We start from the raw sequence: 18,939 nt of genomic DNA on the forward strand, positions 1-18,939 counted from the left end.
TTTTGTCTCTGATTTTTTGTTCTTTTGACAGTCTGTAATGTTCTCTAATTGACCATGACTTGGTCAGTTTATGAAGTGAAGACTAGAGAAAAATGGGGGTCGGATGTACAAAAAGGTTGATCATTTTATGGAATTGCCCAGAAGGTGGCTGAAGGTGATTTTTTACAAAGAAAATGGTTCTTTATGGTATTGTTGTAGCTTGAAGACCTTACCTTCGCAAGCGTTGGTCTCTGATCCCACAGCTGCTTGCCAGGGTTTGTTGTTGTAGAGGGGGAGGCATGAATCACAGTTAGGTCCAGCTGTGTTATGTTGGCAACTGCATTCTGCTTCATTCTTTATATGACAGACATTAAAAAAAGAAACTTCAGGCAAGAAAAAAAAATTGAAGCAGTTTACATCATTTACATTGTTCCATTTGTAGTTCTTGTTTTTAACCCATTGAAAAAATACTTGCAAAATATCAAAAGCATCCTCTCTGATTTATATACAGACATATTAAATCTACTGTGATATGGTACTGTTGTTTGAATAGTGCACATTTAAAATGATGATCTACTTGAATGCTCCCCTACACAGATGGTCTTCAATAACGATTTGAAAACAGGAACAATGTCATATTTTACCCAGGGAATCCACTTCAGTTCTAAAAACTGTTCTCCCAGCGGGCCCTGCTTGACATGATGATGTTATTATTATTACCCTGGCTTTAGCATGGCTACCTTGATCAGGTGAATTATAATAGTAATGGGAAATGGTTGATTGAATGCACTTGTAATCTCTAACAGTTGCCCTTGTATCTTAGGGTATTTTCAAAAGGAATCTACCATGACCACTTCGCAGGTTCTTTGTGGTTGAATGTATTTCTAAGGAAACGATTCTGGAAAATGACGAGGAGCTTGGCCATTCAAGACTTTAAACACCAGTAGGAGTATTTGCTGTGGCACCCAGAGGGCCTGTTGGTCGGCCTCAGCTCTAATCAAAACTAAATGAATTGTATCAGATTGCATGGAATTAGGGAGTTTAAAGGACAAGTCCACCCCAACAAAAAGTTGATTTGAATAAAAAGAGAAAAATCCAACAAGCATGACACTGAAAATTTCATTAAAATCGGATGTAAAATAAAGAAAGTTATGACATTTTAAAGTTTCGCTTAATTTCACAAAACAGTTACATGCACATCCTGGTCAGTATGCAAATGAGGAGACTGATGACGTCATCCACTCACTATTTCTTTTGTATTTTATTATATGAAATATGAAATATTCTAATTTTCTCCTCATTGTCAAGTGAAACAATGATTAATTCCTCCTGAACATGTGGAATTAGCATTGCTTAATACTCTATGGTTCAGTCAAGTTGGTCCTTATTGTCAAATCTGTAAAAAATGAAATATTGTAAAATTCAAACAATAAAAAACAAAAGAAATAGTGAGTGAGTGACATCATCGACTCTCTCATTGGCATGTCACTGAGTTGTGCATATCACTGTTTTGTGAAAAAATAAGCAAACTTTTAAAAGCCATAACTTTCTTATTTTACATCCGATTTTGATGAAATTTTCAGTGTTCTGCTAGATTGATTTTTCTCTATTTATTCAAATAAAGATTTTTCAGGGGTGGACTTGACCTTTAACGACGCATGACAGATTCAAGAAAACAGTACTAAAAATGCCCGTCAAATGACAAAGAACAGCTGGGAGGTCTTTGTCAAAAATTTGTGAACCAGTACAGCAGTTTCGTCCTATAAGTTTTGGAGCTGACAAAAAATTGCAAATACAGTATGTCATTTGTCATATTCTAGGATGAAACTGCTGTTTCGAATCCCCATTTTTTGACGAAGGCTTCTTGGTTATTCTTTGTATGTTATGAAGGGAATTTGACAATATATTTTTTATGTTCTTGAATCTGTTATAGAGTGAAATCTCCCTATTCTCAGGCCTTACCGTGCCTACACAGGAAGCAGAGTGACCATAGCAAAGACACTGCCCCTCTACAATCCAGTCTGCCACGGCAAAGAAGCTACGCCTCGGCAGAGACTCCTGACTGACGGACTCCAGGTTGCCAGGCTCAACAAGTGTGATCCGCAGACCGGTGAGAGCAAAGTAGCGCTGGTATTCGTATTCAGAGTACAGCTCCTCTAACTCTTGGACTGGATTGTAAATTACCTGAGAAATATGAAGTGAACAGTAGTTACGGCAATGCTTAAAAATAAAATATGTTACCGGTAACAACAGAAAATAAAACCTTCACAGAAATGAACAATACATGTACTTACAAAGAAATATGATTTCTACCAAATGATTTTTCAGAAATAGCACAATTATGGGTTCCTTTAAAAAAAGTGGCAAACAATATTGCGGTAACATTGTTAGGTTAATCATGCATGGGCCTATTTAATCTTAATATATATACATGTAGATCTTTGACAGGATAAACATGTAGTTTGGTGTTTATTTGGAAATAAGTCTTATATTTATTTTCATTTTGCCAAAACTTTGCTGTACAACATACATGTATTACAAAAGTAATATGTAACAAATTCCTCGTATCAAATAAAAAAAATACAAAACAAGTGGCCTACATGTACATATGTCTAATAATGAGAACAAAATTTTTCTTATCTTGCAAGAATGATTAAACTGTGCTCGGAATTGAAGAGAGTGAGAACAAAAAAATCACTGTTGTAAAGGCAAAACCGAGTCTCCAGCTGTTGCCAAAAAGGTAAACATTGCAACATTTTCACTGTGAGTGCACAAAGATAACACCAGAAGCCTACTCTGATTCACTGTATACATAAAATCTCAACTGACTAAAACAAACATCATTGGGTAGATATTGATCTACCTTAATTAAGATTTTTGCTCAGACAGTACAGAATTTCCATCGTAAGTATCCAAAATAAGATTCATCTGATTGGTAACTTTAAAATAAAATAATAATAATAAAATTTCATCTTTTCATAATCAATTTGGTTGTTACCTTGTGAGCTTTCGCCTACTCGCTTCTGCAGGGTTTTTCAGACTAGAGCCGACTCGCTGTAGATGGGGTAGTATCGGCAGCGTGGCATTCCCATTCCTATTGTACATTCCCATTCTCTTGGACTGCCGATACTTTCCCCATCTACGCAAGTCAGCACTCGTCTGAAGCCTACAGAAATTAGTAGGCCTATGTGAAAGCTATATACAGTATTTAAAAAAATAGAATTATTATTATAATTAGGTCTAGAACTTTCATAACATTTCCATATTTTGGTACTTGAAATGAAGAACTTTTCACTTCTTTTATACCCAAAATTAAAATCAGAGAAAGCTGAGGAAAAATTTGGGATCAGAGTGAACTCTAATAGACCATAAAGTATTGAAGAGCAAAAACTTCCTACAAAAAAAAAAGAAATTGAATATTGTTTAGCCAAAAAAAAGACACAAACTCTTGGCTCATTTCAAGAAATGGAAATTTTAATTTTATTTTTTGTTATCGTTTTGTCTATGTGTCTCCTGTTAGCTCTGTATGAGCAAACAAATACTTGCCATCAAAGTTGCTGTGTAAAAGTCTCTGTGTCACTGAATAAAACTTTCCACTTTTTGTGGTATTTTCCATTACTTATATATTTTTCTTCTAATGATGTTATGATTACTTGTAAATATTGTAATTATGTTTGATTTGTTATTTTTGTTAAACTTTGTTGACTCAATAAAACATACAAATAAAAATAAATCCTACAATTTGGGCTCTTTGTGTGTTTATTTTGCTGTTGTTGTGACAAAAACTTTTAAATGGCCTTGTTTATGTTTTTAAAAAATCTGTTAGCACTACATGTACATGACATTATAAATAATAAAATCTAAATTTTGATTGTAAATAATTGTTATTATAATAATAATTATTTACAATCAATATTCAAATAATCATTATTATAATAATACGGTAATTTACAATCAAAATTTCAATCTTATCATTTGTTAAATAATAATTTTAAATTATAAATTGTTCTTCAAAACGGCTCATCGAAGCTATGTCATAACAAATTGGTTCAAGGATCAAGTCTACTTTACGATTGGATACACGAGATCGGTCTGGTAAGAAACATCTCTCACTTTTCTGATTTTTTGTGCGAAATGGTCATACCTTGATACGCATTAGGTGTATAAAAGGTATATAATTTAATAAAATGTTACTTGTTAGTTTAAAATGTGATCAGCAGTTGCAATGTTAAATATGAAGGGAATTCTCTTCTTGTGTAGAAAGTTCGCTAGGCACAGTCCCATATGCGTGTCTAGGCTCCGTGCTGTAATGACAATATATCAAAATCATTAAAAAAATATAATCACAAGGTCCTCTAGGCTAGGGTCAATAAGAACAAAATTAATTGTAAGAACAAAGTAATTGATTGATACAAACCCTTTGAATATTCTCTCCATCTGCTTCAGTCATACCGTGTCCAAAGACATATTCCTGCGTGCAGTCTGCCGTGAAGTTGAAGCCAGTGGAAATCAGAGGGACGCCTGGGAATGTCTCAGCACAGTTTCCAGCATAGTATCTCAAGGGACTCCAGTTCGCCCCTCCATCAGCCGTCTTCTCGATAACCAAACTTGCTGGCCGGTAACTCCGAAACGAGATCACCGTCCTTTGAAACAGGAACTCGTTCCCGAGGGTTAGGTCAAGGTGAACGTTAGACGCTTCACTGTCCGACTGCCACCACGTGTCCAACAGCGGCGACGTGAACACCTGACCGAAGAATGTCATCGACGTGAAATCATAGGCAGCTTCGATAGGATAAGATGCGTCCGGATCGGATGCATTGCACAATATTGTCATGAATGTGTCTCCCGTACTGCTGGCGACGGGAATATCGAACTCTGATGGGGGACTGCCGCATGTCGAGTCTGTCGTGACCAACCTGAAGGAATTGTCATCGATCAAGTTTACAGACTGTGGATAGCATGCTCGGTTGCAAGCTCCCTGACTATACACTGGGCAAGAAGGCAAGGCAAGTAAAAAAAGAATCACTGTCGAGACAGGCCTCATCATTAATGTTCTACTTATACTTGTACTAGTCCTTTGAAATAAGTTCATCTTGATGGTTGTCCTTGAAAACTTCAAGACTGAAAAGATTGCTGCAAATGTGGAAAGAGTGAAAACATTTTAATTTTAATAAAAATCAAATAATTGTAGTTCTAAGCAATTTAGTTTATAAACAAAATTGGACAAAAATGAATATTCCAATGATAATTGAGAAAGAGTTCCTCTTGCGACAGCCATAGTAGACTTGCTAAGAGGTTGACCGCTGCATTTTTGAGTACAAATGTCCCAATTGGCACAAATGTTCCTTGAGTCAAAAGAAAAAGATTTATCCAAAGAGACACGCTGTATCTATGCAAATAAGCAAGTAATTTGCATAAATTTGCATATTATGTCGATATAGTGAAAACAAGTATTTAAGATTATATATTTAACCAGAACTGCCCTAAAATTGGAAATAAAGACTTAGGGTAAGAAAGGGAAGAAAAATGTCATAAAATGATTGAGATATCCTTGTTTATTATTACCTAATTTGCATACATTATGCAAATTATAATTCAAAACAGAGTATTTGTTCATGAATCCTCAACTGTTTTATACATAACAGCAATTAATACACAATGTCAACATTCTGCATGAAAGAGAATATATAAGCGAAAACATCGATATGCTTCATGATAGTATTGGTGTCATAATTTGCTTAGAAAGAGGGCAAATATGTCAAAATGTATGACGTGATATTGCGCTAAAACGAGACCAAAACAACCTCTATGTCACAGTCACACTCACAAATCCGACAATAAAGCGATCAATGGTATGTCATTCGAGATAACACAATCCCAACACAATAGCTTCCATCGGCTTTTCGTATCGTTTTTGTTGGTGTGTCTGCCACACGGTAATCTATGATATATACGGGCAAAATGCATTTCGGTATCACCATTTGTTTTATTTGTTTCTAATTTGTTCCCCTTGGGAAATTAACAGGAGACATTGCTTTGCAGGTTACTGCTTTAATGAAGCTCTGGACCATGAATCATGATGAATGTACCCCACCTCAATCCATATTTTAACTTTATTAAAATATATATCTTTTGGAGACCCCGAAGTGGCAAAACTGCATTCCCCCGGCATTCCCGCTACTTTACAAAACCAGTTTGACTTGTATAATCGACTTGAAAAAAATAGATGTATGACACATCAGTCAACATGTTTCCTGAAGAAAGTTTTTTGTTTATTTAAGCCTACGCCCATGGGAGCCCTCCGAATTTACCCCATCCCCTCTCCGTATTTCGACACTAAATTAAAAATATCGTGTTTTAAAGCCATCGGCAAGGCAAACTGTGTTTTTTGGTATAATAAAGCAACTTTTATATCTATATATATTTAAGTCTATAATCATCATTATTGATATTATTATAAACATTATTAAAATTATTAAAGTTATTATTATAATTATTATCATTATTATTATTATCATAATCATTATTATTGTTATTATTATTATTATTATTATTGTTCTGCAGTTTGTAATAATGCTCTAGCACAGTAAAGGCTATAACCCAACATAAGCATGCCTAGGATACCCTTTCACCTTTTGGTTTTATGTATTCAAAGATAGTTTATTGTCTTTAGAACTCTTAAAAGATTACTTTTGTTTGTATTGATATCTTGGAATAGATTGAGGAGAAAATACTCTACAATTGACATGTAGAGGAGCTGTGGTACATTGAAGAACAGCCACACTTAAGCTCCAAACTACTCAAAGCCCTTTATTGATTCCACTCTATGTTAAATTTACATATTTTTAGAGCCCAATCGGAAGAAAGATGCATTTATACTACACAGTAAAGCCGCTTTACGTTCTCCTCTTGAATAACCCCCCCAAAAAAAAAAAAGAAACATAAAAGGCATTGTTTTATATCGCATAAACTAAATTCGTGTACATGAGGTGGCCTGCCAAAGTTGCTCAACTCTTTATTTTGTTTTGACAATATATATTTGGAATGTCGTCTAAATGAAACCCTCATCTGGAAAAGGGCACTTATTAAAGGCAGTATCTACATTATATAGAGGAGGCCCTGGCACTGGGAAGCGGGGTCTGAAGCACCCACAAGATTTCCCGGGGGGGGGGGGGGTGTGCTGCATGTATTATTTTCCATAGACAGCACCCCCTGGAATTCCGGCAGATGTGACAAAACCGAAGAAAAAAAAACGTTACCAAAATAACCTTCATTTTGTAGTGCAATCCTTTTTATTCATTTGCTTGTTATATTTCCTGGGCCCAAAATTTTACATTGAACCTTTTTTGCATTTCAAATTTACATCAAGAAATTTAACAAGCAAATAAACAAAAAGGATTGCACTACAAAATAAAGGTTATTTTGGTTAAGTTTCTTTTTTTCGTTTTGTCACATCTGCCGGAATTCCAGGGGGAGATGTCTATGGAGAATAATACACGCAGCACCCCCCCCCCCGAAAATATTGCGGGTGCTTCAGCCCCCGCTTCCCAGTGCTAGGGCCTGTAATGTAGATGCTGCCTTTAATAAGTGCCCTTTTCCAGAATGAGGGCTTCATTTAGACGATATTCTAAATATATATTGTCAAAACAAAATAAAGGGTTGGGCAACTTCGACAGGCCACCGTCATCATGGTCATATACACGAACTTATTTTATGCGATATACAACAATGCCTTCTATTTTTTTTTCCACGAGGAGAACGTAAAGCGGCTTTACTGTGCAGTATATAGAAATGCATATTTATTCCGATTGGGCTCTAAAAATATTTAAATTTAACATAGAGTGGAATCAATAAAGGGCTTTGAGTAGTTTGGAGCTTACGTGTGGCTTTTCTTCAATGTACCACAGCTCTTCTACATGTCAATTGTACAGTATTTTCTACTCAATCTATTCCAATATATCAATGCAAACAAAAGTAATCTTTTAAGAGTTCTAAAGACAATAAACTATTTTTGAATGCATAAAACCAAAAGGGGAAAGGGTATCCTAGGCATGCTTCTGTTGGGTTATAGCCTTTACTGTGCTAGAGCATTATTACAAACTGTAGAATAATAATAACAATAATTATAATAATAATAATATTAATATTGATAAATATAAACATAAAAAGTTGCTTTATTATACCAATAAACGCAAGTTGCGCTGGCTTTAAAACACGATATTTTTTATCTAGTTTCAACAAAATAAGGAGAAGGGATGGGCTAAATTCGGAGGGCTCCCGTGGGCCTATGCTTAAATAAAATAAAAAACTTTCTTCAGGAAACATATGTTGACTGGTGTCTCATACATCTTTCTTTTCCAAGTCGATAATACAAGTCAAGCTGATTTTGTAAAGTAGCGGGAATGCCGGGGGAATGCAGTTTTGCCACTTCGGGGTCTCCAAAAGATATATATTTCAATAAAGTTAAAATATGGATTGAGGTGGGGTACATTCGTCATGATTCATGGTCCAGAGCTTCATTAAAGCAGTAACCTGCAAAGCAATGTCTCCTGTTAATTTCCCAAGGGGAACAAATTAGAAACAAATAAAACAAATGGTGATACCGAAATGCATTTTGCCCGTATATATCATAGATTACGGTGTAGCAGACACACCCAACAAAAACGATACGAGAAGCCGATGGAAGCTATTGTGTTGGGATTGTGTTATTTCGAATGACATACCATTGGTCGCTTTATTGTCGGATTTGTGAGTGTGACTGTGACATAGTGGTTGCTTTGGTCTCGTTTTAGCGCAATATCACGTCATACATTTTGACATATTTGCCCTCTTTCTAAGCAAATTATGACACCAATACTGTCATGAAGCATATCGATGTTTTCGCTAATATATTCTCTTTCATGTAGAATGTTGACATTGTGTATTAATTGCTGTTATTTATAAAACAGTTGAGGATTCATGAAAAAATACTCTGTTTTGAATTATAATTTGCATAATTTATGCAAATTAGGTAATAATAAACAAGGATATCTCAATCATTTTATGACAATTTTTTCCCTTTCTTACCCTAAGTCTTTATTTCCAATTTTAGGGCAGTTCTGGTTAAATGTATATTCTTAAATACTTGTTTTCACTATATCGACATAATATGCAAATTTATGCAAATTACTTGCTTATTTGCATAGATACAGCGTGTCTCTTTGGATGAATCTTTTTCTTTTGACTCAAGGAACATTTGTGCCAAGTGGGACATTTGTACTCAAAAATGCAGCGTTCACCCCTTTTTTTGCAGTTAACAAGTCTACTACCACCCAAAATAACAAAAGATTGGCGAGACTTCCGATTCATGCACTTTCTGTTTATCTTTTTTTTGTAGTGTTTCTTACCTTACTTGAGACTCGAACTTACATACGTCTTTGTAACTGCAGTCAAGATGCTTCCCGCTATGTTAGCGAGAAGCGCTGATACCGGAAGGGGTTTTCTAGCAAGCATAATCCACAACTTCGACTAGTCTAGGGTTTCAGACCATTTACTGACTATATTGACAATTACACGCACTCAATCTTGCTCGAAAATTTGATGGAATAAATCCATATTTTGGTATTATTTCCTCCCTCCCATCATATATGTCCAATATTAGGGCTAAATATATTATTTTGAACCTTCTCCATATTTATTTTAAATTCGGGTGGCTGTCGCAAAAGGAACTCTTCCCGATAACGGGGATAACAAGTCTATTTGAAAGAAATCAGAAGAAAAGAAAACTTGTGGTTTGTGGAAAAGAAAATGTATTGTGAAGAAATTCATGAATGCAATTTTTAAATCAAATAATCTGAGTAGATTGTATTCTACTATTGAAGCAAATAAAATGAAAAATAAAAATGAAGGTGTTCGAAGATGAGTATCAAAGATATGTTTCTATATTTTACAATAAAACGAGAAAGAAAGCAAGATCTGGAGTAAAGGCAAAAGCATTATAAAGTCTAGATCTAGTGCGAATCCAAAACAAACTTTCATTTTAATATTGAAAAGATAACATATGTATTGTAGAAAAAGAAACTGGTAAACACGCCCAGTGCATGAATGATAGATACTAGTTCAATGTTGACATTTGATATCACGGCTCATGCATTTCGATATGGTTTTTGCAACCGAATAGAAACGGGACTTCTATGAGACCGAATACCAACTTGCACGACACAAAGCTTCATCAAACATAACGCAAGTCACAACATTCATTACTCCATGCCTCATATGTTCTCATACTGCAGTTGCACACTTGTAATTAACCAGTCATGAATCCATGAGTCTCACAGCACGAGACTCATAAAAAAGTCATGGAGTCGTGAATGAATTGGTTAATTACAGGTGCGCAACTGCATTAGCCTTGCTCTTTTTAAAATTAGCCATCTGTATGCATGATGTATAGTCATGTATTGTATTACCAGACACTATCATGATTCCAAACGTGCATATTACTGCGTACGAAAAAAATTTCGTACCGTGAGACTTCCGCAGTTCAATTTCATCATCATCATCATCCGTTTCACACAGCAATACACAGATCAAGATTGTAAAAACAAGGCGAACATTTTTTTATTTTATAACCTTATTCATCTAAGAAATGACAGAAAATGCTTATCATACAACATAGTTTTGCATATTAGAAATGATACATGCAGGCCTATATTTTCTGACGGAAATATGGGCCTGATATGTGCCCAATTTCAGTTCCGTCCACTCCTTTGATCGCATGTTGAGGTGTGGTGTATTGTGGGTGATTGTTGACGGCTAGTTCAAGGTATATAGGCTACCGTGCATGAGGTTTACCGTAATTAGAGCCGACGACGATCGACAGCGCATCTATAAAACTTGATACGAATGAGCATAGCATAATAAAGAGCCATGGATTGGAACATGCAGCTAAAAAGAAAAAATAAGATTAGTTAGCCAACAAACACATATTTATTACAAACATCTGCTCAGATTCGATTAATCCAGGGAGCTCCGGCCCGCGAAGCAGCGGGTACTCTCCAAACTGGGGTAGAATGAGGTCGCAATAGCACCCCAAATAAAAGGGGAAAAAATAAAATTATGCACTTACCTCGATTATATGGATGAAGGTCTATCGTGAGATTCGTGACACAGAATCCTGACATCAAGGCACAAACTGGACCCTCAAAAAAAGGAAAAGTTCTGTCACGTTCATTCTCCTTCTTTCAAAATTGAAAACAAAATGGCTGATCGATACCGTGAATGAACGTGACATGGATGTCTAACTTTTCCTTTTTTTGAGGGTCCAGTCCGGAATCATGATGTTATTTGTCACACACGAAAAAGATTAGTTTGCAAACAAAATTTTTTTTTAATAATTGTTTTTTGTGGAGGCCGGGCATGCGGCAAGTGCGATGCAAAGAAAACGGTTGGTAAATATAAAATAATTTTACCATAGCCTCATATCATAGGGTCTATTCATAATTTTCAAGTGCAAATTTTTCTTTTTTATTTCCTCTAACGTTAATTGCCATTTTTAAAGCACTGAAAATGTGAAATAAAGGTATACCGCCGGTGTCCGGCAATACATGTATGGTAGGGGGTCCTAAAGCTACGCGGGTCCTAAAGCTACGCACCACTTATCGCATGCAGTTTTTAATGGCAAATGCGCACTCTGTGTGTGGAACTGTCACTGCAGTGTGACGAACGATTCCTATTCATTTTTTTCTACAGAGGCTGCAGTAAATCTCTAAATGCAGAGAAAACCAAAAACTTTTTGGAATTTTGGAGTTATATTCACTTAAATTTCATTTTATCCTTTAATATTATGAATATATTCTAGAAATTGAGGCACAGGAAATACTATTTTTTTGCATGATAAATCGAGTGCGTAGCTTTAGGACCCCTTCTACATCAGGTGGCGAAATCAAGGTGTTCGAAAAACATGGCTGGATTTTCGTATTAGTGAGTTTTGCGATATTTTCTTCTTGGTTAATGATCTTCAGAATGTTTGCCACAAATTAGTGAAAGATATTTGTTGAAATATTAAAATTGGGATAGTTTTTATTGTTTGAAATTGAAAACAATGTGCGTAGCTTTAGGTCCCCCCCACTCACACAACATGCGAGGTTAGTCCCCCCATCATACTGTAGCCTAGGAGGAGTAGGATACACTGGCAACACTGCCATACACTAAGGAGTAGCCTAACTTACACTAAGTAACGTCACTTCGTATAATTTAGGTCGACAAGGAGCTCATCTGAGTCTGAGTAAGAGGCGCTGAGTAATATAGATAATATGGCATTATCGTGGTTTATGTCACCAGTCCATTCACTGCCGTTTATTTCGTCAGCGGTGGTGACATCTTTCTACTCCCATTGACTTTGTACACAACGAGCGCGCACACACCTAGCCAGGCGGCTTCTAGAGAGTAAAAATCATTTACTAACGTAAGGTTACTCTCAGTCTCATACGAAGCCAGGCCTTCTATTCCATAGACCCACACAGAGCCAGCCAAAACCTGAAACTTTCACCCCCGAGATTTCTACTTTCCTTCTAAAAGATCTAGCTCTAAATCATGTACATGGGATAAAACTTCATTTCCGACATTTCTACGCTCTCGTTGTTATTTTTAAAACAAGAATTCATCAAAAAAATGAAAAAATATTGTGAAAAGACGGAAGAGACTTGCCCGATGTTTACGCCGTTACGCGACGCTCGCGTCCGTAACGTTGGGGGAAGTACAATAAGAAACAAGATGGCGGCGTAAACATCGGGCAAGTCTCTTCCGTCTTTTCACAATATTTTTTCATTTTTTTGATGAATTCTTGTTTTAAAAATAACAACGAGAGCGTAGAAATGTCGGAAATGAAGTTTTATCCCATGTACATGATTTAGAGCTAGATCTTTTAGAAGGAAAGTAGAAATCTCGGGGGTGAAAGTTTCAGGTTTTGGCTGGCTCTGTGTGGGTCTATGGAATAGAAGGCCTGGCTTCGTATGAGAGTAACCTTACGTTAGTAAATATGATTTTTACTCTCTAGAACTAGAAGCCGCCTGGCTACACACACCGACACACACAAGAAGAGAGGTGACAAATTTCATGATAAGGCCGATAATATTAATACATGAATTAGGACTCAGTCTCTAGTCTAGTATGGCAAGTTCCCCCAAGTCTGCGCAGTCCCCCTTGTCTGCGCACACGCATATTTGCGCGATTCTAGTAAAAGAAGATACGCAACGAATACAGACTTTAAGTTTACACATGCAATACATAGACAGGTATTCATAAAAAAATCTGACTCAAAATGGTGGAAAACTAATGAAATTTGGGCATTTCATGTGACGGCCTCAAAATGCAGCCTTTCTCATCAAAATCCCCGAATCGTGTGCAAAGTAAATGAGTGCGCAGACATGGGGTACTATTTTTTTTTCAATCTGAAAATGACTGCCCGAGGTTTTTTCAAGAAAATCCTATATTTTCTTTCATTTTTCAATGAGAAATTTGGTACACTTACTCATGATAATATAAGGAACCTTATTAACTGAAAGATTTTGTGAAATAAGAAGAAATTCATGTGAAATCTTAACTCAAATTGTTAGGTGCGCAGACTTGGGGCCCACCATCATACTAGTAGGAGCCGACCCGCGCGCCGACGTGAGCCCACCTACCATGATTTTTACTCCCCAGACGCCTCCAGGACCAGGCTAAGCCCGCCACAGTCAGTAGCTACACTGCACGTTATTCGAGAGCCGAAACTCCCGGGGTGATGAAGGCTTTCTCTTGCTCATGCTACGGTATCGCCACCACCCGGCATCGTTACTTCGGATGCGACGAAAAAGTTGATCTACAACTAAGAAAAATCAATAGAATCAAAATACCATTCCTCCAAATTCACACCTTACCTTATCTTTTCTCGAACTGCAACTGCAAGGCATCACTGTGCACATCAGTCTGCAAATAATTAGAATCAAGCAATATCATCACCCATATTTCACCGTATCAAGTTCTTCGATTGTTGATGAAGCCAATGGATTTGAGCATTGAGGGAGGAGACCTAATATTAGGGAGAATTTGTTAGACGATCATAAAACGGCGGTGAGGCGAATATGCGATTCTTGAAGCTGTGGACCGCTGTGGACACAAGTTCAAGTTCAAGTTCAGTTTATTAAAAAAACCAGACATATTATGAGTACAAATCAATGATCAGATGGTACAAAAGAATACATGATACAATATGAACGGTTTTCTAGGACCCCGAAGAAGCACAGCTTGTGAGTGGGGCCATATATACCTCTAAATAAGATGTAGATCTAAATGTATAAAATTACAAAGGAGAATACATAATAAACAGATATATCGACTACAAATATGTACAAAATGTACATTAAACAAGTGTCAGCATAAACACAAACACATGACTCGGGTGGCCAACTACGAGATACATGTAAAACATAATAGACTCTATGGAAGAAAAACTTTCTAAGTTAACTAAGATAATAGATTGTCAAAGAGGTATTTTTTACATTGCACTTTAAACCGATAAAGAGTTGTACAGTTCCTAATATCAGAAGGTAACCTGTTCCACTCCTTGATACAGGTTGTTATGAAAGAATTTAAGGATACATTAGTTCTTACATAAGGTCGGTGGATAAAGTTATGTTGACGTGTATTGTAATTGTGTATCTGAGAGTTAAGGGGAAATAAGTCTTTTAGTTGGCAAATTTGGGGGCAAAAATGAAGATTAAACATGAAAATCAGACAATTGAATGCAACTAACTCGTCAAAAGGGAGCAATTTTAGCTGAAGGAATAAAGGTTTACTAGGGTGTCTGAAAGTCGAATTGATGCGCCTTATGATTTTCTTTTGTAAAACTTTTAGTTTGTCAATGTAAGTCTTAAAAGTATTACCCCATGCAACATTGCAGTAAGTCAGATAGGGGAGCACAATGCTGGTGTATATAAGATTCTTAGAATAGACCCAGGTAAAACACACCTTAACCTACATATAACACCTACACCTCGAGAAACCTTTGTACACACCGATTCTAAACAGGCGCGTAGCCAGGGGGGCGGTGGGGGCGGTCGCCCCCCCCCCCAAAAACGTCCCCAAAAAGAAAAAAAAAAGAAGGGAAAAAAGAGAGGAGAAAAGGAAAAGGGAAGGGAGGAAAGGGAAGAAAGGTAGCTTTGTGGTTTTTTTTTTCTTTTTATTCTTTGTTTTTTTTTTCTCAAAAGACAAAGTCCTTCACTCTTGCTCTAAATGTATATATGAATTTTGCTTCCGCGCTGCGCGCGGTTAAATGACAATACTGAAGTTCTCCATTGTTTCCCAACACTGTTTTTCTACCTCAGCTATATGTGTTTCTTGCCAGTTAAAGTTCAAATATATACATTAGGGCATGGAATTAGAGTAAGGTTATATAGGCCGAAGTATATGGAGTTATCTTTTTTTTTAATTGATCGCGCAACTTCTGGTCTGGTCGGCTCCGGGCGTGTAAAATCTTTATATCAATTTCTGCCGTCACCTCCATAAGTCAACTTCTCCCGCTTTTCAGCTCATTACTAAACAACCATGATTTTGGGGCAAACAGGTACCTAATTTTAAAAGAGGAAGGTATAAAATTCGTGTCGTATTAAATAAAAAAGTACAATATTTTTTATCAAATTCTATTAAACTTCATGTCATTTCTCTGCACATTCATTTCCTGTCCTGTTTTGCGCCCTCAGTTTGAAATTTTGAATGACACTTAAGTTTCTTTATAATTCAAAATGAAACGCTTCAAGATAAGTCAAAGAAATTAGGCATCCTTTTTTATATAATTTCAATAAATCACAGAAGTTTCAACTTTTTGCGCACTATTATCATTGTAATGAAGTTCAATAATCTTAGAAAATCTATTGAATTAGAGCCGATGGGGTATTAGAGATATCTGCATTTGATGAAACGTCCGCTCTTTGAAATTCCAGAGTTTCATTGCTCTGCGCGGGGAGGAATATCTTCCTCCCGGCATATACACTTCTTCTCCTCTGTTTTGCGAGTTAAATATGTGCACTGTCGCTAAATAGTTTCTAATCAATCTGATCTTTCCAAGGGAAGTATTCAATATATCATTGAGAATACCCTTTTCTCTGGACCCTTTACATGGCAAAAAAAATTGATAAAACGCTTCAGCTTCCGCGCTTCGCGCGGGGTTATTATATTAATTTCCTCCATTGTATTCCTTTTATGTGCGTTCACAATCACTTTTGAAAACAAGGTTTAAAATCACAATATAGTCAACTGAATTGGAGCTGATATAGGTACTAGAGACAAGAGAGACGGCTCCTTAAGTTCATTTTAATTCATGAAACACCAAAAGCTTCGCGCTTGGTGTTGTATATAAACACCTATCTGGTGTTAGACCAAAACCAAACTGGTGTTGTTTAGCACTTCTCTGGTGTGGATTAATTCCTTTTTGCAGAAATTGCAGTGTATGTAAAAAGAATTTCTACATTTCTCAGTTACTGACCTCGGAATTTATATACAATTTTTGTATCATGACCTCTGGTAGGCCCATGCACCTGATCCAAATCTGGCACTACCTCCTGGTCATACCTGTGAAATAAGTCATTTACACAAACACTGGGGTGCTGTCGACCCAAGAAATAATGACCTGACCCACTCACATATGAGCTGATATGCCAAATCCCTCAATTTTGGCTAAAGGTCTCTGATGTGGGACCTTTTCAAAGGCTTTCATGAAATCTAGGTAGATGCACATCAACTGCACCACCAACCTCCAACATATTTGTCCAATCATCTAAAACATATAATTGCAACATTGTTGATCGACCTGATACAAATCTAAATTGTTTTGCACTGAGAAGGTTGTTGCTCCTCACATGCTCATATATTTCATCCCTCAGGATAGACTCCATGATTTTACATATACAATACATGCTGTAAGACTTATCGGTCTGTATAGTTTGAAGGGAGTTTACGATCACCCTTTTTAACACTGTTTTTTTTTTATACACATTTGATACTACGCCTGATGCAAGAGAGTTTGAGTAAATAATACTCAAAGGTTTTGCAAGAATACATGCCAGTTCACGCAAGACACGGGAATGAATTGATAGTTTTTTATTCACTTGACAATGAGGAGAAAATTAGAATACTTCATATAATAATATACAAAAGAAATAGCGAGTGGGTGATATTCAGTCCCCTCATTTGCATACTGAACAGGATGTGCATAAATTGTTTTGTGAAACTAAACAAAACTTTAAAATGTCATAACTTAGGCTTAACTTATGACATCCAATTTTTTGATGAAATTTTCAGTGTTATATAATTATGCTTATTGGATTTTCTCTTTTTATCAAAATCAACTTTTTGTTGGGTTGGACTTGTGACTTGTCCTTAAAGCTGTTACTATTCAAATTCGAAAATTCTCTCGCTCAGGTTGCTACACCCCTCGCAAAACAAAATAAACTCTGAAATTAATGGAAAATACACAACTCTCTCTTTATTTAGTGCGAATATGGAAGCCTATATAACATCAGAAAGATATTTTTTTTTTGGGGGGGGGGGGCGGGGAAATGGGCGGGAAACATGATAGGCCATTTCCATCATTATTGAATAGACCAACGCCGAACATTTTCTAAAACCGCTCTTGGAAAGAGAGAAAGGGAGAGAGAGAAAGAAAGAAACTAAATAACTTAAGAAAGAAAGGGAGAGAGAGAGAGAGAGAAAGAAAGATAGAAATAAAGAAAGAAAGAAAGAAGCGAAAAAGAGAGAAAGAAAGAAAGAAAGAAAGAAAGAAAGAAAGAAAGAAAGAAAGAAAGAAAGAAAGAAAGAAAGAAAGAAAGAAAGAAAGAAAGAAAGAAAGAAAGAAAGAAAAAAAAAGAAAAAAGGACAGATAGAAAGGACGAAAGAAGGAAAGAACGAAATGAATAAATAAAGAAAGAAAAGGAAGGAAGAATAAAAAGAAAGAAAGAATTGTTTGGAAAAGGCCGCATAGATGCATTTCATCATTTTCAGTCTATTGAGTCTGCATGCAAGATTATATTATATATGTTTAACAATAAAACATTGAAATTCTCTTGAAAAAAAAAATCGCATATAGAATTTTATTTGTTTGCCAAATGATTTTATAGTTTCTCTCTTTCTCTCTTTTCTTCTTCTTCTTGGTACTTGGGAGGATTCCCCCAAAAGACTCAATAAGGTCTTTGCTAGTCTTCTTCTTCTTCTTCTTTTCTTTCTTTTCTGCCTCGCTGCTGCAGTTCTTTCGCATTTTCCTATTTTCTTTCCCAATTCTTATTATGTTCTTTCTATCTATCTATCTATCTATCTATCTATCTATCTATCTATCTATCTATCTATCTATCTATCTATCTATCTATCTATCTATCTATCTATCTATCTCTCTCTCTATCTATCTCTATGTCTATCTGTCTGTCTGTGTGTGTGTGTGTGTGTGTGTCTGTCTGTCCGTCCGTCCGTCCATCCATCCATCCATCCATCCATCCATCCATCCATCCATCCATCCATCCATCCATCCATCCATCCATCCATCCATCCATCCATCCATCCATCCATCCATCCATCCATCCATCCATCCATCCATCCATCCATCCATCCATCCATCTATCTATTTTTTGGGGGAGGGGGGCTGGGACAATATAATTTTAAGTGGGGTGACCTCCCTCCCTCTCGAGCGACGCCACTGATCCAATTATCGGTTACAATTGAAGTTACAAACAATAGCAACACAGCAGCGCCAGCGAGCATAATAGCTGGAATTTGAAAAAATATATATATTTTATATATATAATAAATGTACAAGAAATAAATAAACGAAAATAAACTCGTGACATACACGCATGCTGCACGTAAGGGTGACCATAGATAAATTCTCCCAACTGACAATATGCATACATAATTGACAATTAGGATATGAACCAATCACAGCACATCAATATTGAACGC

General features: G+C 36.3%; 1 protein-coding gene across 1 annotated transcript in view; it reads right to left on the reverse strand.

Annotated features, from left to right (window-relative positions):
* Positions 1 to 14,007, reverse strand: part of LOC129277719 (laminin subunit beta-1-like) — a 61,280-nt gene extending 47,273 nt beyond the window's left edge. Inside the window, exons 1-4 of the mRNA XM_054913867.2 lie at positions 13,875 to 14,007; positions 4,397 to 5,112; positions 1,942 to 2,163; positions 213 to 333 (exon numbers count right to left, since the gene is read on the reverse strand). Of these exons, the coding sequence (XP_054769842.2) occupies positions 213 to 333; positions 1,942 to 2,163; positions 4,397 to 5,071 (1,018 nt within the window). The 5' untranslated portion in view covers positions 5,072 to 5,112; positions 13,875 to 14,007. The remainder of the gene's footprint in view (positions 1 to 212; positions 334 to 1,941; positions 2,164 to 4,396; positions 5,113 to 13,874) is intronic.
* Between the last annotated feature and the right edge of the window lie 4,932 nt (positions 14,008 to 18,939).

Source organism: Lytechinus pictus, chromosome 15, assembly GCF_037042905.1.
Source record: "Lytechinus pictus isolate F3 Inbred chromosome 15, Lp3.0, whole genome shotgun sequence".
NCBI classification, from domain to species: domain Eukaryota; kingdom Metazoa; phylum Echinodermata; class Echinoidea; order Temnopleuroida; family Toxopneustidae; genus Lytechinus; species Lytechinus pictus.